The following is a 24,398-nucleotide window of genomic DNA, read 5'->3' as shown; positions in this document are numbered from 1 at the left end:
GTAGGTGTATGTCCGTGCCCGGATTGTGAGAAGGATTCAGATAGCAGCTGGTAGGGCCGGCTTGTCTGCCTATGTCACCTTGGCACGCTAACCTGACGTGCTATAGTTAGCTGGATCGTTCCACAAATAAGAGGACATTTTTGCATCTCTTTAATTGTTTAAGTAGAACTTGTTCACCTATTTTTACTTTGGAAATTCACTGCAGTCAAATAAAGTAAATCAATAAAGTGAAAAGTATTTGCATTTAGACTTCTCCTTTGAAGAAAAGTTTTGTTGTAAAGTTGTTATTACTGCATATCAATATTTTCTAATAAATATTGATTAATTAATTATTACATAATAAATATACTTTTTGTAAAACATTTTTATTTTTTATAATCTCTATATTTATAGATGACCTTTTTGTAAATAAATTCACATAGTAAGTGATTCATTTACATGATTCCATGATGTGGGTTGGTCCAACGTTCAAACCTGTCTCACACGAAACCCTCCTCTGTCTCTCACCACTGTCTCTTTCCAATAAAGCATTAAAAGGTCTTAAAAATGGAAGAAAACCTTGTACATGTCCCTGATTTTAAAGTCGACACAGCTACATGAACTGACCTCTCTTTTTAATAAGGTTAAACTGTTCTAGTTTTTTACCCCAGAAAATTGAATAACATGTCTTTTGTTATGAAGTTGGCGCACGTGCTCTTTGTGATGTTAACATTTGGTGAAATTATACCAGCTGAAATGCACTGGATTCGTGGAACGAACACTCCGTTGTCAAGCCTTGACCTGTTTTATATTTTGCTAATGTAGCCAATTAGATTAGAACGTTGGCACGTACAGTACACCTCCCAATCTTTCAATGTTAGAATAATATGGATAATATGGTGGATAAATAATTAATAAAGTAGGTTAATGCTTCCTGTGGCCCACAGTCATCTTCATGGTGTCCTGACACTGAGGGAGAGCTTGCCAGGTCAGCAAGCTTAATTATGGCGTTGAACCTCGGTCATGTTAAGATTCGGTGCCGTGACACTTTGTTGGTAAAGACTGGGTTAATATGGCTCTGGTGAGCAGCACTGCCAGGGGCCCTTCACTGGTAAACCAGTGTACTACTGTGAGCCAGGGGAACGCATGCATACAACTGTCAGGGTGGAGGTGATTAAAATATGTGACACCTGACCAGGTCCCTCCCCATATCATCTGTCTAGATTCCCATTGGCTCCTTCCTGAAGCAACAGCTACTCTTCCCCGAGATTCACGGAAAACCTGTGAATGTGCGAAACGCTGATTCGTTTATAGACCTGACAAGTCTAAAAAAATGCAAATAGGACAATGCAACCTAAAAACAACACATGGAGACCGTGTCTGTGTGTGTTGGTCTCTGTTAGAGTGTGTTCATCTCTTCACTGTCCTTGTTGTGTCACGGGATGATGTTTTATCAGTGTTTTAATGGTAATTTTGCGATTGGCCTGAGTAATTGAGAATAGACAGGGGTTCCATGTGGTCATGGTTCTGTCCAATACGATCGTTTGTTGTGAGTTTGTTTTAAATGTGGCGACTGAAGAGGCCCCTGGTGTCAGACTGAAGAGCCCCCTGGTGTCAGACTGAAGAGGCCCCTGAGTAATTTCTTGTGGGGTATTCATGGGTATCTGGGCTGCATGTTCTTTGATTAGGCTATGTCGACAATTTAGACTGATATAGACTTAGACTGATATAAATATACAGCAAATGTAGACTAATATAAACTAAATATAATAGTGATATTTGCATTTCTATTTTTACTATTTTTACTGAAGATGGGAAGAATGCGCCTGTGTTAACTAAGCAATGTACTCCTTGCATTCACCCCTCATCCCATAGGTTCATAGACATAAATAAGATTACTCCGGTTGTTTACCATTGAAAACAGTGGTCACTCTGTGAGCTTTATGCCCCCAACCCCACTGAGGAGGTGTCCTTGACTGTCCTCTGCACCACAGAACAAAGTTATCATGGCTTGACTGACCATAACGTTAGACGCTGACACATTCTTGTGCACATGCATGTTTGTCCATATGTTGCCACGGGTACCTAAATGAGACAGGGGTAGTAAACAAACCTGCGTGACAGCGCCGCTCTGACCAGGAACATTATATTGTTATGCAATAATTTCCAAGGTAGTTTAATACTTACATTCTAATTATGCTAACCGTTGTGACTCATGCGACATACAGCTCCGGATAAAATTAAGAGACCACTGCACCTTTTTCTTTCATTTCCAAAAAAGCTGAAAAGGAAAGTTTTGAGTGAGGAACAGATGCATTACATTTGCAGTGGTCTCTTAATTTTGTAGCTGTATGTATTTGTTGTAATGTCCTTGAGCTGAGTCAACCAATCACAGCAAAGACTCATCAGTACTCTTTCTGCTTGATCTTCCTGTTTTACAAAAAATCTGCTTTGCTCCAAAAGGTACATCTGCAACAACTGCCATTTACCCATTATGCCATCATTGACTTGAGCGGTTAGGCTGTTCTATTCAATCTTTGTATGTCTACAGCTACATCCACCAAACCTGGTTTAGTTTATTAGGATTTACATTAGCTATTGCTCATGCAGCAGCTACTCTTCTGAAGTCCACAAAAAACACATGACAGGGCATATACAGTCTTCCTATTCTTACAGTTGAATAAAATATTTATGACAGATAAAATAAAGAAAGCAAATCTAGTCTTGCTTTCTACTCTTTTGGCAGAGCATTCCATGATTGTACATAAGTGATCCACACATCTGTTTTTGGTTTGAGTACAGTGCAGAGACCCATTATGACATGTCTGGTGGGCTATGTAAGTATATTAGTCAATGCAGACATGTAATACAGGTTGTTTTTAAATTCCAACATGGGCTTCAAATTTTTCATAGGACCATCCAATTTTTTATATTCCACCTAAACCTCTCACACTGTCCTGCTGCATGGTGTCGATGTTAGTCCTTTGACTGTAGTTGAGGACTAGCGTGCTATTCTGTTTTGAGACAGTTTCAGTTTTACTAGTTTTACCGCTTTCTTTGTTGCACTTGATCTTAAAACCGGACAGTAACCAAGCTAGGACAACACCAGTTCCTAAATTATTAATACGATTCAGACTTGTTTTGTTTAAAACGCTATACATCTTTTTTAATCAGATGTAAAGGATCTCTCTCCATTTTCATATTAACATTGTTAATATAACTTGACTGTCATAAATAACAGCCAATGTTACACCTTATAGTCTAGCTTTATCAGCTTGTTTGGTGATCACATCCTTTATGCACAACTCCTGTTAAGTTTGAGTTCTTAGATCATTTTGGGAACAAAATAAAACGTTTTTTTTGTAGTTGATGTTATTTGAATCCAAGACCACCATTCACCCTTTCTGACAACTCCTTGTTAAGTCTTAGTGAGCTCACTGGCTGTGGGTGACATTTATAGTTTGGAGTCGTTAGCCTAATCCTTAATCAAAGGCACGGAACCGTACTTGAATAGACAAAAATGAATTTGATGAAAGGTTACACAACATATTATAATTCCTGCTGTTGTTTCAGAATAGTCCACTCCATCTCCTCTATTTATGAACAGTCCAATTTCAAACTTTATTGCACATAAGTTGTGGCATGAATTCTCCTGTCTCACCTTTTAAACCGTAATTAGGAATCCTTTATCACATGCTCCTTTAGGAGGCTTTGAGGGACCTCAGCAGTGAGGTCTTAAACTGTCTCCTCCTCCCTGGCTATCTGAGACACTGTGCAGAATGCAGGGTTAGACTGGGGTGCGTTTGGCAAAGAAAAGCTCAGAAGTGAAAACAAACGTGTTTTGAATTATTGACTCGCATTCACCCTATTGATGCTAGTGGATCTATTTGATGACAAGCACCTAACCGGGCAGTATGGGAAAAAGGGATTTGTAAAGAATTGCCCTGGCCATTTTTGTAACATTGTTGATACTTAAACAAAGGTATACTGATGTGAAGTGACCATATGTTGATTTGGTAGTATTTAGTATGTAAATACAGTGGTGTGTTTGATTCACTGCTATAGGAATTCTATAGGGGACTCTAATGTGTTTGGCACACTTGGCCCCCCTGTAAAACCATTTCAAGACAAACTTGGGCTTACTAACACATATGGCTGGCTGCCACATGTTGAGGTGAAGGCAACACTGTACCACCACTGTTAGAACAAACAAGCCATGTGTGTATGCAACAAATAGTGATGACAAAGGAGGAAATGATTCATCTACTGATCGCATTTTAATCAAATCATTCAGCAAATGGAGTACATTTCAACATTTAGTTATCTGTGTTAATCCTGTTTTTAGGCTTGCTAAACAGTACGTGTGTCTTGTGTCACAGTGGATCAGAACAGGAGTGTTGAGACGGAGGTTTGTACTGACATCACCGAGGCTGCTATAGTCAGTGCTGGAGCTGGTGTGATCATGGTGGGCTCCAGAAGAGCAAGAAGCTCTGCAGTTTACATTAAAGCTTTGTGGTGCATGTTCCCTTATCAGTGCCAGATTAAAATGGTTAAACCTAACTCCTAAACTCTTATTTATTGTATACAATTGTACATTGTGAGTTTCATCATGACGCAGATTATTCATTTTCTTAACGTCGTCAGTGGTGTGCTTACTCTGAATGTGTGTGTGAATCCATTATTTCCGACAGAGTGGTTCATGTTCAGTTCTAAATGGTACTGAAGGATGTCCTATGACTTTAACTGATGCCCACATCCACACTGTTTATGCTTTGACTGGATCCATCAATATCTTCACAGTCCTTTGAATCCTTGGGGAAAGTGGAGGGTGCAGGTTCTCAATGGAGCAGTGTGTACGCCAACTCGTCATGTTGACTGGAGCTCATGAGCTCTCTTGGTTTGCTTGGCGCCAAAGATGCCTGCCTCCACAGGACGCAAGCGCTTGTGTGCATGTTGTAGGACAGGGGCTGTTGAAATCACGCGTTCTAGGTTGGCGTAAAAACATTCAGATCCCTTTCTTTTCGTATTTTAGTAATCGTTAAGATATGGACATACTGGGTTTGCATCATCATTCAGTTCCTGTGATATCACGTAAGAGGCTGATTTAAATTAAATCTGATGCCCTTGCCTAATCCCTTGTAGTATGCTGTTAAACGAGATTCTCTTCTAAAACATTAAATATGCTATTGTCCCAGTTGATGAGAGTGACCGAATTGAAGGAATGTGTTGATAACTGTGATATGTACTATGTGTTGTTCTACCCCCTACATTTTGGGGCTGTGCCTCTTATTTGGTGGTTGAGTCGCCAAGGAAATAGTCAGTGGAACAATCCCAACCCAAAATCTCCCTTTGCCGGTAGTCATGATTGTGCTATTGTACTTACCACACATCTGGCGGTACTTTTGGATCAGACAAAGTTGTCTGAAAACTCGAAAGTTGCTCCCATTATAGGAAACTCTCCCTCTGTATTAACGGTTACAGTAACTTTAGGACTCATCAATGTGCCTATTGTCAACTTTTCCAGTCTGTTAAAATGTGGGAATATAAGTGATTTGGTGGCTTAATCACAGGGGATAATCTTTAGTTTTGCTCTCTCTTTTTAAAAAATGATTCTCTGTTGGACTGTAAATCCAATGCTTATTGCCCAATCTCCCAGATATGGGCCTAATCCTGTTTTTTTATTGGCTGCCTCCTCCTGCTCTCCTCCGCCAGTTACGTCAGTGATGCTTATTAATTTGTGTCCATGCATATGTGATGGAGTTAAGAACATACCTTATGCTCATGCCAAAGCTATTTTAAAATGTCCCAGATGGAGCTGTTGAATCAGAATCTTTTTTGATAGCTCCGGCTGGTTCGCATGTTGTCAAGTAATGTGGCCACACGTGTATGAGCAGAGGATCTTTGGTCCTGGCCTGCTGTGGAGACACAGAGAGCCGGAGGATGATATTCTGACGCCGTTCGATCTGTCTAAACCATCCATCATCTGCAGTGGGCCTGTGGGCCTGTGTTAAGTTGAAAAACAGGTTTAAGCTGTAGGAAAATACAGCGTCACTCCACGGCTCTGTGGTTTTTAGGGTAGGTGCCTGTGTGTTCTATTATATTCTGTCCCTGGGAGAGGTGGCGATCATGTGTGGCCCTGTGGGGGGTGGTGGTGGGGGCGTTGTATGTGTTCATGTGTGGCCCTGTGGGGGGTGGTGGTGGGGGCGTTGTATGTGTTCACTTGTGGCCCTGTTGGGGGGTGGTGGTGGGGGCGTTGTATGTGTTCACTTGTGGCCCTGTGGGGGGTGGTGGTGGGGGCGTTGTATGTGTTCACTTGTGGCCCTGTTGGGGGGTGGTGGTGGGGGCGTTGTATGTGTTCACTTGTGGCCCTGTGGGGGGTGGTGGTGGGGGCGTTGTATGTGTTCACCTTTGGCCCTGTTGGGGGGTGGTGGTGGGGGCGTTGTATGTGTTCACTTGTGGCCCTGTGGGGGGTGGTGGTGGGGGCGTTGTATGTGTTCACCTTTGGCCCTGTTGGGGGGTGGTGGTGGGGGCGTTGTATGTGTTCACTTGTGGCCCTGTGGGGGGTGGTGGTGGGGGCGTTGTATGTGTTCACATCTGGCGCTGTCGGGGATGGAGGTGGGGGCGTTGTATGTGTTCATGTGTGGCCTTGTGGGGGGTGGTGGTGGGGGCGTTGTATGTGTTCATGTGTGGCCTTGTGGGGAGTGGTGGTGGGGGCGTTGTATGTGTTCATGTGTGGCCTTGTGGGGGGTGGTGGTGGGGGCGTTGTATGTGTTCAATGTGTGGCCTTGTGGGGGGTGGTGGTGGGGGCGTTGTATGTGTTCATGTGTGGCCACTTAAGACCAACGTGAGGCCTAATGGTCTGGAGGAGACTAGATCACAGTTCTCAGAACAAACTCAGTGCCTCAGTTCCAGTAAACCCCCCCCACCCGGCAATGTGCAGTGCATGTTGGGACTGCTGTGATTTTTCCCCCCGATTTTAAGTCGTTTAGCATATGCTATTTTCCGGAGGCACTTACAGTAACACACTACCCTGCTGTTGTAGCCAGCAAGCCTTACCAACTGAGATACACAGGCTGAAGGGTTAACAGGAGTAATGACTTTTAGACACACTAATGGTGGCTACACCTGTTTTTGTGTCCAACTCACTGCCTGGCCAAACAGAACCACAAATATTCAAATATGTTTCCTTGGTCAAAAGCAAACAGTAATTTAACAGTGGAAGACCCATTTTAGAGTCACTAAAACCATCCCCTCTCACGCTGGCGGACAACTAGACATCCAAGTAAATGTTGCGCAAAGTCAAATCGCATCCATGCTGACGCAGTGCTAGCAGTTACTTCCACCATGTGATTTGCTGGCCGTGTCATTGGATAGAGTTACATCCCCTGGCAGCAGGTGTCCTGTGTTGTTTTCTGTAAATCATTCAGATGGTTGGCTAACTTCCTGTGGCTCTGAAGGACTGTCCTCTCCTCTTGCATACCATCATGTCGTTAACTGTATCGGGTAGTCCCGGCCCCCGCCAGACAATACTCCCTTTGAATAGGACACTCAGGGTACATCCCAAGTTCCTGTTCCCTAGGAGAAAGTGCACTACTCGTGACCAAGGCCTCGGTCAAAACGAGGGAATATTGTGCCATCTGGGATGCATACATGCGGTACTGTACCTCACATCTCCTTGACTGTGGTTAGGGACACTGTCTGATTCTCAGGCTATTTCAGTTTCCCTTAATGTTGTATAAATACTGGACACATAATTGTCCTTGTAATAGTACCTACAGTACAGTAGTAGACAATTCTAGGAAAACAGTGAATCTACTATTTGATTACATGGTGCTACCTGATATGAACCTGATTGCATTATTTCTTAGCAGGCCATCTTTACATACTCACAGTGTGCTTTAATGGTTTGGTATGAAATGCGGTGCATTTAATTTTCACCTGCTTAATCCTACAAGATTAGACAATATACTTTTTTGTGGGAAAGCACCTGACTGGCCGTACTTTTGGGTTATGCTGTGACCTTTGTTATTTAGCCCCTGTAATCCTTGGCAAATGTATTAAAACATTAGTTACCTGGCCAGGAGGCCTCATCCCAATTGGCACCCCATTCCCAACACCCTGTTCTCATTTTGAATAAATGGGCTGGTTTTGCAGAAACAGATGAATCATAGTCCTGGACAAAAACATTGCACTGAATAGACAATCACCATTTAGGGTCTCTTCCTGAAAGTAGTGAACTGGATAAAGAATAGGGTGTAATTTGGTATCCTTTCACATGTACCTGGCCAGTACCTTGCGGGAGCCTCATTTAAGCCAAGTTTAAGAGCTGTTTTCCTCCCTGGTCCTTTAAGACGTAACTGGTGGAACATGACAGCCTGTTAAGTTCTCAGGTACACTGGAAAAAAACGTCAAAGGCTGTATAGCTTTCCTACCTCCAGAGGTGTAGAAACCTCAAATGAGACGTAATATGTTTATTGAATTCTGACACAGTAGCTCTGTAAAATGTGTTCTCTCAAGCTAGTGGAAATATACTACTAACAATCAGTGGCGCACACACAGTATTTTTGAGGATAGTAAAATAGATTTATTAGCAAAAATGTTCCTCCTACTTTGCCAAGTATGGGCTCATTTCAGATTTCATAGGACGATGGATGAAGAAAAAGCTATGAATTACACTGCCTGTTAACCAGTGGATAATATCCAGTTCAATTCCCTATCCAATCTTGATTTGATCCAGTCTATAGATCCAGCAAATCCAATGGCACAAGACAATAACCAAACTACTCCCCACCACACTGTGTGTATCCCAAATAGCACCCTTTTACAGATTTCATGATCACCTTATGTGCTTTGTGTGAAAGTAGTGCACTACATTGGGAATAACCACTTTTTTCTGACCTCAGATGTGCTATCTCCGAGAGAAGTACAGGGAGAGGACGTTTTGGGTTCTATCTAGCCCAATATGTCTGTGGGGAGGAAGCATTTAAAGGGCTAGTGGTAATCAAGCTGTGTTTCATTGCCTAAACAGACAGCATGTTACCGCTTAGTCAGGGAACCTTCTCTACACTTAAACTGAAGTACTTTGTAACAGGAAGTGGTAATTGAGCTGCCACCAACTCAAAAGAGACAAACAAACACAACTTTCTGTAGTACCTACACATATTTCTTTCAAAATGTTCAAATGGAAAATGAAATGGTGTGTTGTTGCACCATTTAATCAAGAGCTGGGTAAAAATAAAAGCATTGTACGAATTAAGGTGGAATTCTAAAATATCAACAATCAATATTTAGTCTTTAACAATTTGCATTTCTAAGCCATTGATTGTCTAAGAAACTGCCAACAAAAGATTTGTGTTTTGATGCTGCCTTTACCTGCATTGAAGTGAGGTGCATATTGGTGTCAGACAATGCTTCACAGAACAGCTACATTATATCATAGGAAGCATGAGTTTAAATCCTGATTATACTGCCTAATGGAGACCTTGTGGCGGGCCAGGCGCCGGGAAACTCTATTTGGTTGCTGGTTGGAAGAATGCCCTCTCCAACAACCATTATCACACACTAATGTGAATTAAATTAAGTGGATTTTATAAATTAAATTGCAGTTCGAAATGAATTTTTTAAGCTTGATGGATCATAGTGTGGAAGGCAGCAGCTAACATCCAGGAGTATGAGAACCGAATTGGTTTGGGCAGTTAGAGAGCCTCTTTCACACAGCTGTTACAGTTGATCTTGTAGCATGACTAGTTATGGTCAAAGAGATCATTGTGAGAGAGATGACAGGGGAGTTAGTCAGGGACAGCCCACTCAAGTCTTTTGGAATGACATAATGGATACCGGTCTGATGTTTTAGACATCAGAGGAACCAGGTGTTGGTTTCTTGTGCATGTTGACTCTGGCGATCTTAAAGTCAAAGGGGACTTAAATAACAAAATTCTATATACCTATGCACTTCCGTTGGGTTTAAACAATATTTTAAAAAAGGTTTCCAAACACCAGATACTACTTTCATTGGTTACATCATTACACAGTCGTGGTGTTTTGAGTCTTTCAAATTCTACAGTGTAATTCTCATTCATTCTGACCCCAACTGACCGTGACCCATGGCTGACTGAAGTACTTAGAACATACAGTAAACCTGTTAACATTGTTGCTACTGCCTTGTCTTCACAGGGTCATGCTCAGGGTAGATAAAATGTGTTTTCTTTAAAAGGCAATGACCAAAGAGGACAGATAAGTTTTCCTGAACTGCCCTACTATAGTATAGTTCAGCAATAGATCACAACAAAGTGGTCAGTCTTGTTAAAACAAAATGCTAACCTGCAGATGTGACTTTGCAGCTTTGTGACTGGATGGGAAATAGCCAGTACAGTAGGTCCCAAATGGCACCCTATTCCCTCGTATGTGCACAGCATTTGACTAGAACCCTATGGGCCCAAATGGCACCCTATTCCCTCGTATGTGCACAGCATTTGACTAGAACCCTATGGGCCCAAATGGCACCCTATTCCCTCGTATGTGCACAGCATTTGACTAGAACCCTATGGGCCCAAATGGCTCAACCAAAAAAAAGAAAAAAAACATTCTACCTGGCACGGTTCACTGAGATGTGAAGTTCAAACATCTTATCCAAGTTTTCCCCAAAGACTGGCAGTGTAGCTGTTTTTCTGGCTCTGAAAAATAATTATATTTCTGACACAAGTCATTCTGTTTCAAGTCAATCAGGCACAGTGCAATTATTCCTAGTTTACTATCCTTCAAGATAAAAAAACAACAAAACATTGAACCAGAATATTCTCCAGGTCAAAGGTGGCCTGCATAGTTCCCCTCTGATGATGAGCTAAGGTTGATTCCCAAACTACACACTATCCCCTATGCAGTGCACAGGAATTGGGTCCAGCGGTCTAACAGTGTGCTTGTGTAGTTAATTGCTTTAGGCGCCACTGAAGCAGCAGGCTGGTTTTGTGAATGCTAGCCCCGGTGAGAGAGTCATGCTGAATCCTGCTTGGTTATTAGATTAATGACTGACATCCCTCTCCCCTTGCCTCTCCTCTCCATCCTGCTACATTAAGACAGCAAATCCAGTTTTTCTTGGAAAGTATACAGTGGTACCCCAGTGCCTTACACTGCCCTGTCTGTCTCTGTGTTTAGGTGTGCGTGTGTGTGCGCGTGTGCGCACACACCTGTGTGTGTTTACATGGTGTGCTAGTGAGGGATCACACATGGGCCTTGGTGCCTTGCACTGATCCTGAACTGTATCCGGTCAGTACCGGCTAGAGAGCCCTGGTCCGATTTCTCCTGTCCCTTCAGCCTTAATCCCTAACCTGACCTGTCAGACACCACAGACCAGGATGACCACCAGTCACACCAGAATATGAAACCCTTCAACTCCAGGTGCCTGGTTGGAGCTCTCTTTTGTTTCTGATGTAATCAGCAACGTTGTCTATAAGATATCTATCAGTATGGCTTATTAAAGGAGCCTCTGGTTATAACGTGGTAGGGAGTATTACATCTAGGAGTCAGGGGTTAATGACACGTAACGAAGTAATTCATTTGTCTCTCTCCCCTTCTGTCTCCCTTGCTTGTTGTTCCATGCCTGCTTTGGTAGAAATGTTGTTTTGTTTAGCTTTAAAACTAGTGTAACTGTGCGCACATATACTAAAAGTAGTGTAACAGTCATAACAGTCACACTAGTCATGAAAGTAATGTTGCTGACTTCCAGGGACTTCTCATTTCTCGATAATTTCTCCATCCAAACTATCAACATTGCTTATGTAACTCTGGAAGCAGGGAGCACGGGGCCTAAATAATCCCTGCAGCCGGGCCTTCCTGCCAGAACAAACCCCAACTCAAAATACACACATCCCCTCGTTCCACATAGTGACCGAAATACATCTTCTCCAGCCAAACAGAGAAAGGACACATTTAGCAACACCAATGCTAATTTTACACGCCGCAGTGCAACAACATCTTCGGGAGTAGTGTCACGTATGAATTAATCAGATCGCTGATTGGATGAAATGTAATTGAACATAGTGTCATAGGCCATATAGATGAATACGAGGTGACAGTGAGGAATGTGTCTGTGGTTCCGTAGTGTAGTTTGGTGCAACGTTCATGTGAGTGGTTTGTCAGCCAGGGTCTGATACAGTGGGTCAGCAGCAATGGGAAGCAGGATAAAGACCATGCATTATATCAACCCAAGGGGCATTCTCTGTCAGTGCTGTAATCTCCCTCTAGGAAGTACCAGAGGCCCCAGCTTTACTATATAGTGCTCCAGACTTGCCCAGGTTGCTCAGTACTGAGAAGGCAGGTTTATGGTCCAGCATGTGTGAGCATTTACTGTAGGGGACCTCTTTACGTTCAAACCATGTTAAGTGGCCTGTCCCTGTTATTATTTCTTACATAAGGCACAGCAGAAAACTATCGACCGTAATTATCTGCAGCTTGTATCCATGTGTTCATGGTTAAATTATGTTAATATGTCACTATATATTTGGCCATGTCACGTAGGACTGTCCCATGATAGCATACGTGTACTTTTGTTCTTCTCTAACTTGTTTTCCTACTTTTTCACACATTTTTGCTACGTGACTGATAATTATAATGACAACTTTGATACATTTGATTTATTACACACCATCCCGAAGTGTTCATTACTTTAATAATAGATGGACATACTCATTTAGCTTTGCTAAAACCCTTCATCCGAAATTGTTTGGCATTGGATTTTCTCTTTGGCCAAACAGACATAACCAGCCATGACGCCAGAGGCCAAGTACATTTTATCTGGTAACTAAATAAAAAATTAAACCACTATAGCCCAGAGCTACTGTATTAACTGATGATCTTCTTAACCATGATCATCAAAATGAGTTGTAATCCATTCCAGGGCAGTATGATTTGAAAAACTACCACTGCCGATCCCGGAGTTACTTGCAACCTTTATTTCTGATTGGATGAACACTTGTTTGCTTTACAATTCCAAAAGTGAATTTAAGTGTAGGATAGACTAAAGTCTCATATGCATTTAGGTCATAAAGCAAGCAGGACACCATCTGTTTTGAATGCGTGCAACATTCGTCTATAGGCTTGGCTATTCAATTTCCGGACTGTTTTTGACAAAGCCTAGACCTATTGTCTGAATGATCGAGGCTAACAATAGCCATGCAGAAAATAATAATCAGATAGTTGGATAATTTGGTCAAATCAAGGTCCCTACCATAGATATATACCACTGGCAATGCCCTGCAAAGTGTCACCCTTTGTTTTTTCCTCACAGACCATGATATGAACCTGGGTCACATGTGAAAGGGACCCACCAAACCAGTCTTGCAAAAATGCTACTCACAATTAATGAGCGGAGCTATAACATCACAGTTGGAGCTTTGAGTCTGGTTATTAAAGGGTTAGTTATTAAACAAAAAGTGACTTTAAAAGCGGATTCATTATTAGATCTCATCCAGGATGACATTGCCCCCCATCCACCGGGCATGAGGGGTCACTGAATGGCTTGATGAAAATGTTGTGAATCATGGCCTTCATGGTTACCAGATCTCAACCTAATGAAACACCTATGGGACATTTTGGACCGATGTGTTAGATGGCACTCTCCACCGGCCATCATCAAAACACCAAATGAGGGAGTATCTTTTGGATGAATGGCTTTCCATCCATCCAGTAGTTCCAGACTGGTAGAATCGATGCCAAGACACATTGAATCTGTTCTTGGGGCTGGTGGCCCAACACCTTCCTGAGACACTTCATGATGGTGTTTCCCTTCATTTTTCACCCAGCTATATACTGTATGTGTATATATATTTAAATGCAACGATTATAATTGCAGTGTTGAATCTTGTTTATTCAACTATTTATCCTGATATGTCCAGATATGTCTTTAACTTGCCTATCAGAAGTTACTGATGGCCTTAGCACATAAGTATGGCCCCAAAACCTGTGTTTACAGGTCAGGTTTTGGATGAGTCAGATGTTCGATGCGTCTGGTTTTGGATGAGTCAACATAATAATAACCAGCCCATGATCTGACACCTATTACCGAACACCTTCGGAAGCCTCCACAAGTGTTCTGCCAACATCTCTGTGTTTGCCATTCTTTAATGTGTCGTGGTTTGTGCACCGTAGCGAGCATTCAGGCAGCTGTTGGTCGGCTGGTTAAACATGCGGCTGAAGGCACGTACATGACAACGCCCCTTTGCACCGGTCCTTCAGTTAATAGGCCAGCGTGGTTGTCAATCCAAAGGAGGTGTGGCCTTCTGCTCTGAACCGGGATTCTGTGCCGAGAACCCACGTGCTCTAACGCACGTAGACATGTACACACACAGACACCGCACACACTAGAATAACACAAGGTATTGGCTGTAGTCCCATCAGAGCGGATCCATGTTACAATAAATACTCTTAGGTAAAAAGTTGTCTGTGGTCTGGATTGAAAACACCAGGCACTGTGGTTGATTCGATATCCACATGTAATTAAGTGCCTGGTAGTTGATGGACGTCGGTCGGTGCGGGACCAGAGGGACAGCTTTTCTGGGCAGCCCTCATGCGCCTCCTTCTCTGAGGTCGCTCAGAGACAGGCCCTCCCAGTGTCGCTAGAGCCTGCTTCCCCAACACCACCCCGCATTGCGGTGTGGAACGGGCTGCCAACGAAAGAAGCACCTTAGAGTGTAGGGAGCCATTTGGGACGCAGCCTTGGCCTGGAAACACAAGCGCCCGGGAGACCCTTCCACAAGGGGTCATGGTCAGTCGATTGTAAACATAAACACGCCCTCAGTGTTTTTCCCGAAACAGCCTCAATGCAGGATTCATAGTTGTAGAAGTCTACCGGTTTCTCCGAAGTTTTCCACGGGGTAACCACCCACCACAGCCCCCGCCCCCCCCCCCCCCCCCCCCCCCTCGGCGGCACCGCTCTGTGACTACACACTCAATCAGTCCATTCATGCACCAGCGCTACGCACAGAAATGACTTTGTTCGACTGGTGATTATAATGTTTGGTTATACTTTTGACAGGTTTCAAAAACCTTGTGTTACCATGCACTGAAGTCACATATCAACTGTATGGGAAAAAAATGATTATGTAACATAGCTGAGCAAGATTGATGACCGACCTGTGGTTTTTGCCCAGTTTGACTCATTAGTGCAGGAACATGTCGCTGTCAGTGGTTCTGGGTTCCGTCATACACATCTTGATAGGATTATGCTGTATTTATTTTTGATAATGTGTTTTACCTGTAATACGCTCTGCCCATAACTTCACTTCATATGCGATCATATTCATATTGTCATCCATGGGCCTTGTACATTCACACATGCCCTGAATTTCACTTGGCCGAAATGATAGTGGTAATGGAATAGAATTATAGAATAGTTGTACCTAGCGATTCTAGATGATATCCGCGCTGTGTTCCCTGCAGACGCGTAAGCTGACCAAGGTGGAACGGCAGAGGTTCAGCGAGGAGGTGGAGATGTTAAAGGGTCTGCAGCATCCGAACATCGTCCGCTTCTACGACTCATGGAAAGACAATTCCAAGGGCCTCAAATGCATCCTCCTGGTCACCGAGCTCATGACCTCAGGCACGCTGAAAACGTAAGCTTGTTCGTCTTGCCAATCTTGGCCAAACCCTCTGTTGTGCCTGTTTTGTCCCGTTTGTTTTGTAATCCCAAACGTTTTGATTTTCATCCCGATAATCAAACCTTTATAGAAAACAAGTTTTGGTGAAACAGCTGAAATGTTGACTGAAATGAGTTCCTGACTGTTCTGACCTGCCCTGTGCTATATGACGTGAAGGAAACCACTTCGTATGTGAACTTGGTTAGGCGTTGCGTTCCAGTAAACCCTGTGTTTACCTGTAGGTACCTGAAGAGGTTCAAGGAGATGAAGCTGAAGCTGCTGCAGCGCTGGAGTCGTCAGATCCTGAAGGGCCTCCACTTCCTCCACACCCGGGCCCCTCCCATCATCCACCGCGACCTGAAGTGTGACAACATCTTCATCACCGGGCCCACCGGCTCCGTCAAGATAGGGGACCTGGGCCTGGCCACGCTCAAAAGTGCCTCCTTCGCTAAAAGTGTCATCGGTGAGTGTATAAGAGTTAGCAGTCATCTAGTTTTCGTTGTAGTTTCTCATTTGGTGGTTTTCTGGTGTTGAGCCCTTGGCTATCAGCGCCCAGCCAAGATACATACCTTTTGATCACCCACGTTGTCACATCCTGTGTGATAGCATGTGTGTTTGCACGTGTATGTGTTTTATGGTGACTGTTATTTACTTGTCTCTGCCCTAACCTAAAGGCACTCCTGAGTTCATGGCTCCGGAGATGTATGAGGAGAAGTATGATGAGGCGGTGGATGTGTATGCCTTAGGGATGTGTATCCTGGAGATGGCCACCTCTGAGTACCCGTATTCCGAGTGTCAGAACGCTGCTCAGATCTACCGCAAAGTCACCAGCGTAAGTGGGAGCATTGTACACAATTTCGCAGAAACGTTTATTCAAAGAATATACAGTATCTCACAAAAGTGAGTACACCCCTCACATTTTTGCTAATATTTGTTTTATATCTTTTCATGTGACCACACTGAAGAAATGACACTGCTACAATGTAAAGTAGTGAGTGTGCAGCTTGCATAACACACAGCCAACACACAGCCATTAATGTCTAAACTGCTGGCAACAAAAGTGAGTACACCCCTAAGTGAAAATGTCCAAATTGGGCCCAATTAGCCATTTTCCCTCCCTGGTGTCATGTGACTCGTTAGTGTTACAAGATCTCAGGTGTGAATGGGGAGCAGGTGGGTTAAATTTGGTGTTATTGCTCTCACACTCCCTCATACTGGTCACTGGAAGTTCAACATGACACCTCACGGCAAAGAAGTCTCTGAGGATCTGAAAAAAAATATTGTTGCTCTACATGAAGATGGCCTTGGCTATAAGAAGGTTGCCAAGACCCTGAAACTGAGCTGCAGCACAGCGGCCAAGACCATACAGAGGTTTAACAGAACAGGCCTCGCCATGGTTGACCAAAGAAGTTGAGTGCATGTGCTCAGCGTCATCTCCAGAGGTTGTCTTTGGGAAATAGACATATGAGTGCTGCCAGCATTGCTGCAGATGTTGACGGGGTGGCGGTCTGCCTGTCAATGCTCAGACCATATGCCGCACACTGCATCAAATTGGTCTGCATGGATCTTGTCCCAGAAGGAAGCCTCTTCTAAAGATGACGCACAAGAAAGCCCGCAGTTTGCTGACGACAAGCAGACTAAGGACATGGATTACTGCAACCATGTCCTGTGGTCTGATGAGACAGAGATAAACGTATTTGGTTCAGATGGTGTCAAGCGTGTGTGGCGGCAACCAGGTAGGGAGTACAAAGACAAGTGTGTCTTGCCAACAGTCAAGCATGGTGGTGGAAGTGTCATGGTCTGGGGCTGCATGAGTACTGCTGGCGAGCCACAGTTCATTGAGGCAACCATGAATGCCAAGATGTACTGTGACATAATGAAGCAGAGCATGATCCCCTACCTTTGGAGACTGGGCCGCAGAGCAGTATTCCAACATGACAACGACCCCAAACACACCTCCAAGATAACCACTGCCTTGCTAAAGATGCTGAGGGTAAAGGTGATGGACTAGCCAAGCATGTCTCCAGACCTAAACCCTATTGAGCAACTCTGGGGCATCCTTAAACGGAAGGTGGAGGAGCGCAAGGTCTCTAACATCCACCAGCTCTGTGATGTCATCATGGAGAAGTGGAAGAGGACTCTAGTGGCAACCTGTGAAGCTCTGGTGAACTCCATACCTAAGAGGGTTAAGGCAGTGCTGGAAAATAATGATGGCCACATGAAATATTGACACTTTGGGCCCAATTTGGACATTTTCACTTGTTGCCAGCGGTTAGGACATTAATGGCTGTGTGTTGTTATTTTAAAGGGACAGCAAATTTACACTGTTATACAAGCTGTACACTCACTACTTTACATTGTAGCAAAGTGTCATTTCTTCAGTGTTGTCACATGAAAAGATATAATCAAATATTTGCCTACTCCCTTTTGTGAGATACTGTATATCTTTTAATATGGGTGGCCCGGTTTCAAATAACCCTGGTGCTGAAAACGATGTGCTCTACAAATTGAGACAACAAGGTCTCAATTGACACAACACAGTTGGACTCGCCAGTAGAAATTCAGTATTGCTTAACCCCCTGGGAATTAAGCTTTTGTGGTCTGTAGGAAATGACATTTTTTAATCTAATCTTCACGTTTGTTCTGAGCCTCCAGTGCTGTTCTTTGCAAAGGTGGAACCATTGAGTCACGTGTCGGCCATTAGGAGCCAGCAGGGACATGTGGCAGGGTTTCAAAATGGTAATTCACATCAAGCTGTAAATTAACTAAAATGATACTTTCATCTTTTCATGTGGGAACCGTTTGTTTCTGGAAAGCAGAATCTATCATCAAGACTTTCGCCTGAAATCTAGGACATTTCCTTTTTTTCCCCATTTTATCCTTTTTTTCTTGTCAACTAAGCAAGACCAGGAACGCTAACAACTGTGTACAATTTGGTTATTAAAAGAGAGAATCTTTTCAGAAATATCCCTCTAAATTGCAGGCATTAACTTGATGTGGTATCCAAATGGCACCATATTGCTTTTTAATTTCTGGTGTAAAGCAATGCACTGTGAAGGGTCTTCACTGCTGTTGATAATGGCCAAAACTCTACTGGACAAGGGATGTTTACTACCAAGGAAAGACAGGAACCACCACATTGAGTGCTATGTTCTTGGGCTATGGGGTGGAGCGTACAGGGTGGGGATGCCAAATTGAGTTTGGGCTGGCGACGGTAGAATTAGGTGTTTTTGAAAATGACGTCTGTCTACAGCACAAAAAGCACCTTTCTCTCTCTCTCTCTCTCTCTTCTTTCTGCCCCTCTCTCGAGACAGACAGCAAAGCAAACAGATCGTAGAGTTTGTGAAGGGCGAGTGACAATTCCAGAGAGCCAGTGTGCGTGTGCAGTCCCTAAGTATACTGTAGACGTCTCTGAAGGGTGGCGACTCATCCTTCATAAAGTCAACCGTGCATAAGAAACATTTGAAAGGACCTACTCAAAGGAGTCTGCGGGCGTCATCTCACATCTGCTGTTAGTCCTAACATAAGGTCACATTTTACCATATCGATCCTTTAGATTCTGTTAACAACCAAGTGTTCTGCAAATCAGATTAGTCAGACGAAACGTGACCATTTGAGATGCGTGCACCCATATTGTTGATTTGACCTTTGTCAAATTCCAAACACGGAACCAAACATGATGAGCCAGCCTCACAGTGTTGACTGTGGAAACCTGTTAACCAACCAGCAACACCACATTTTTATACCAAATTATTTTATTGTCATGGTCAATGAACCACATTAGGTTGAGAAAACGTTCTGGACATCTGGGATGTTGACCTTGGCTGCTCTAGACAAGAGGGTGATCGGCCCCGTCCTTTTATCAGTGTTGTCTCAGGGAAAGGAGATTGAACCAGTTCAGGACCCACAATGCACTGCTCACTGAGCTGTCCCGGGGTGGGTGATGAGATAGTGAGAGGTCTGCATTCTTTCTATAGCCACACTGCCAACGACAACACTTAAACAGAGGACAGATAAACAAACTCTTTGGTATTTTCTATTTCCACTCACTGTCTCACTCCCTTGTTCTTTCCTCCTCTCCCTTATTTTACCTGAAGGCTGAGCATGATGCCATGCAGGCAGGTTACATGGCAACAGATGTCAGCCAGCTTTAGGCATTAGTTGGTCAGCTTCACACTCACCTTTACTGCATAGTGTGTATAGTCGGTTCAATAAAGGAACATGATTCTGTTCAGGCAACATCAAATGAAACAAATACAATGACCACATTTGTGCTCCCCTGTCACCATTGCTCTCCATTTTGAAACCAAGCAGGTTTATAAGCAATGCTAACCAGTGTGCTTTTCACAGGGCATGAAACCAGACAGTTTTTACAAAGTCAAGGTCCCAGAGCTCAAAGAGATCATTGAAGGATGCATCCGGATGGACAAAGATGAGAGGTATTGGTCCAGTGGGCTTCCTTTAATTTCCTCACATTTAGTAAAACATTGGATGTGTTACACACATGGTAGAACTAACATTCCACAGTCATTTTTGCTTAGTTAAAATATATACATTTCCTAATGGAGTTGTAATTATGATGCTTTATTACACTGAACAAAAATTATAAACGCAACACTTTTGTTTTTGCCCCCATTTATCCTGAGCTGAACTAAAAGATTGAAGACTTTCTCTATGTACACAAAAGGCCTATTTCTCTCAATTATTGTTCACAAATCTGTCTAAATCTGTGTTAGTGAGCACTTCTCCTTTGCCGAGATAATCCATCCACCTCACAGGTGTGGCATATCAAGATGCTGATTAGACAGCATGATTATTGCCCACAATAAAAGGCCACTCTGCAAAAACAAAAGTGTACAATTAATTCATTAAGTGTAATAGCTGCATTATTCATTTTCTTCAGGTACACCATTCAGGATCTGCTGGAGCACACGTTCTTCCAGGAGAACAACGGCGTCCATGTTGAGTTGGCTGAGGAGGATGACATGTTGAAGTCAGGCCTGAAGCTGTGGCTCCGCATGGATGACACCAAGAAACTCCATGGGAAGTACAAGGACAACAACGCCATTGAGTTCCTGTTTGAACTCTACAAGGACGTGCCCGAGGAGGTGGCTCAGGAAATGGTGAGCAGCACACATTTACATTTTCAGGTTTATTTGCCATAATGTGCGGTGTTTAATAAACAATGTCTGCATTTGCCTCAGAGCAGGGTTTTGGTCGCCTGGCGACCACGCTAAATAAATGTCAAGTGGGCCTGTCACCATGGGCGCATGATCTGTGACTGTTGAGGAGGGAATTCTTACATCTCAAGATCTCCTCTGCCGTCGCATGCAGTCTGACTGCTGCAGCGGGGGTTTGAGTCCAGCTCACGGCTCTGTCAGAACAATACCGCCCCCTTTCTTTTACCACTGTCTATATCAGTAAAGCATTAATATAAAAAAAATATACAAGTTTTATATAAAAGTTGGGACACTGTACAATTGTGAATAAGAACAGAATGCAATGATATGGAAGTTTCATATTTCAATATTATATTCAGAATACAACATAAATGACATATCAAACTGAGAAAATGAATCACTTTAAGGGAAAAATAAGTTGATTTACAATGTCATGGCATCAACACATCTCAAAAAAGTTGGGACAAGGCCATGTTTACCACTGTGTGGCATCCCCTCTTCTTTTTATTACAGACTGCAAACGCCTGGGGACTGAGGAGACAAGTTTCTCAAGTTTATGAATAGGAATGTTGTCCCAATCTTGTCTAATACAGGCTAGTTGCTCAACTGTCTTAGGTCTTCTTTGTCACACCTTCCTCTTTATGATGCGCCAAATGTTTTCTATTGGTGAAAGATCTGGACTGCAGGCTGGCCATTTCAGTACCCGGATCCTTCTTCTATGCAGCCATGACATTGAAAATGCAAGGTCTTCCCTGAAAGAGACGACGTCTGGATGGGAGCATATGTTGTTCTAGAACTTGGATATAACTGTCAGCATTGATGGTGCCTTTCCAGATGTGTAGGCTGCCCATGCCACATGCACTCATGCAACCCCATACCATCAGAGATGCAGGCTTCTGAACTGAGCACAGATAACAATTTGGGATGTCCTTGTCCTCTTTAGTCTGGATGACATGGCAGTTTTCCAAAATGAACTTCAAATTTTGATTCGTCTGACCACAGAACACTTTTCCACTTTGCCACAGTCCATTTTAAAATATCCTTGGTCCAGAGAAAACTCCTGCGCTTCTGGATCCTGTTTAGATACGGCTTCTTTTTTGACCTATAGAGTTTTTTGTAGATGATGATAACTTTAAACTCTTTGCAATTTTTCTCTGAGAAACTCCTTTCTGATATTGCTCCACTATTTTTCGCTGCAGCATTGGGGGAATTGGTGATCCTCTGCCCATCTTGACTTCTGAGAGACACTGCCACTCTGAGAGGCTCTTTTTATACCCAATCATGTTGCCAATTGACATAATCAGTTGCAAATTGGTCCTCCAGCAGTTCCTTATCTGTACATTTAACTTTTCCGGCCTCTTATTGCTACCTGTCCCAACCTTTTTGGAATGTGTAGCTCTCATGAAATCCAAAATGAGCCAATATTTGGCATGACATTAGAAAATGTCTCACTTTCAACATTCGATATGTTATCTATATTCTATTGTGAATTAAATATAAGTTTATGAGATTTGTAAATTATTCCATTCCTTTTTTACTCACAATTTGTACAGTGTCCCAACTTTATTGGAATCGGGTTTGTATATATATTTTTTCTAAATCTCGGCTGTTGCCATTCTTATTTAGATTTTTAACAAAACATTAACCAATATGGAATGAGGGGTATGTGGTATTTGGCCTATATTGCCCAAAAAAAGGGCAGTTTTTGCCTCAGTACCTTGTTATGTGTTCTATACGGCTTTAGAGTGCAGAGGGAAACCGAAGCATGCACTCGTTGCTGAGAGTCCTCCTATTAAGTCATTAAAGCTAATGGCTCCAATAGCTACAGCTTCATTCGAAGGAGTAAAATAGAAAAAGCATTCTGTCTGTGCCAAAATGGGTGACATTAGAGGAAACTTGCGCAAGCATGGTTAAATGAGCGTCATTGCAAGCAGTAAGACTTTTTTAAGAATTACGTGCTGCAGTTTGGTGGTAGTGCCTCCGACGCCGACCCACTAAACTGGGTTTGAGAAAGGCTGCTGTAGAGCCCAGTTAAATCACTTCTCTGTCCTGACACCCTGAAGGTGAAACCAGTTTCCCCTTGAATTAAAGTAGCAGAATCCTTGATCCCCCCCCCCCCACAAACACACACACACACACACACATACACACACCCACACACACACACACACACACATACACACTCTTGCACACACATTCTCTTTAGTGAACTCATGCTTGCACATGCTTGCTTTTTTGTATTTTCTTTGGTGATAGTGACTTTAGTTAGTATAGTTACTATTACTGGATTGTGCTATTCTCTTGCCTAGCTGTCTTAAGATGAATGAAATGACTGTAAGCAGCGATGGATACAAGTGTCAACTAAATGGCTAAAATGTAAATGTATCTTTTGGAGAACCGCCTTTCGCGACTGACTCCCCACCAACAGAAACAGTGAATGCGATTCCCCAAGAATGTGGTTTTCAACAGAGTTTATTATGCGATTACAATCCATGCTAAGCCGATGTGGTGAGGTTTTCGTGCCTGAAGACACTGTGTCAAGCTCACAGCTCGACGTCTAATCATCTGCAGTAGAAATGTTAGAAGGGAGGGAGGCTCAGGCTTAATGTGGTGGTCACTCTTTCTAAATATGATTATGTATCTCGGACAGGACACGTTGAGTTCGGTCCCAAATGGCACCCTGTTCCCTTGATGCACTACAGTGTACCCAGTGTAAACGTACATAGTGCACTCTGCAACGGTGTGCAGTTTTGGATGTGTCCTCCAGGCCCCTTAGCAGAGGTGACTTTTAATGAGGGCCTGGACTGGCCCACAGCCACTACTCCTTACCTGTTCCTCCTGCCTTTTCACCAGCATCTCATTTATTATCATCCAGGACATCTATTCTGGGCTTGGGGAGTCTTATAGTGTTTTCAGACTGGGTGTTGAGAGAGCGTTTACAGATATTCTGTGCTTCCCCCCATGGCACCCCGTTCCTTATATAGGACACTGCTTGTAACCGGAGCCTTAGTAGTGCTCTCTACAGGGGAACCAGGACGATGCAATGTATAGGGTGCCATTTGGAATGCAGCCACTGTCCTCCAGGCCTGTCTGAGCTTAGAGCACTAAGTTCTGACTGGGACAGGATGTACCGCTGTCCCTTAAAGCTGACCTCCCTAAAGGTTTACCTCCTGCCACGTCCGTTTGCCATGTTCCAGCGACAATAAAGTTCTGCGAAAAAAGAGTCTTTCACAATAGTAACAACAATAAGATCAGTTGGGTGGACGGTGGCACTGTTCACCTTATTTATTTAACAACTGTGTCTGTTATACTGATTCCTTAAGAATATCGACTGGTCTCCGATCAGCCCCTCCACACGCACACAAGATCCACTCAGTACATTAGATTATCTACACAGGAAGGAACTACACCAAGCTGCCCCGGGCTACAGAAACCGACCCAAGTCTCCTGCCCTGTGAGCATTTTGTGGCTGAGATGAGACTTCCGTAGCTGTGGATGACGTGCCTCCTGTCATGTGTGGTACTATGTCATATAGAAAGAACCGGATGAAGACCTCAATGCATTACTGTTTTTCCAAACGGCTAGTTCATTGAGCGTGAACTATTCCCAC

At 43.3% G+C, this 24,398-nt stretch overlaps 1 protein-coding gene across 2 annotated transcripts in view; it reads left to right on the top strand.

Moving 5' to 3' along the window:
• Positions 1-24,398, top strand: part of wnk4a (WNK lysine deficient protein kinase 4a) — a 43,063-nt gene that overhangs the window by 3,087 nt on the left and 15,578 nt on the right. For both annotated transcript variants that reach the window (XM_020046838.3, XM_010888680.5), the window contains exons 2-6: positions 15,412-15,584; positions 15,851-16,071; positions 16,283-16,440; positions 19,959-20,047; positions 20,512-20,731. In XM_020046838.3, the coding sequence (XP_019902397.3) occupies positions 15,412-15,584; positions 15,851-16,071; positions 16,283-16,440; positions 19,959-20,047; positions 20,512-20,731 (861 nt within the window). The remainder of the gene's footprint in view (positions 1-15,411; positions 15,585-15,850; positions 16,072-16,282; positions 16,441-19,958; positions 20,048-20,511; positions 20,732-24,398) is intronic.

This window comes from Esox lucius, chromosome 5 (assembly GCF_011004845.1).
Source record: "Esox lucius isolate fEsoLuc1 chromosome 5, fEsoLuc1.pri, whole genome shotgun sequence".
Classification (NCBI taxonomy): Eukaryota; Metazoa; Chordata; class Actinopteri; order Esociformes; family Esocidae; genus Esox; species Esox lucius.
This window is presented reverse-complemented; position numbering and strand designations above follow the sequence as displayed.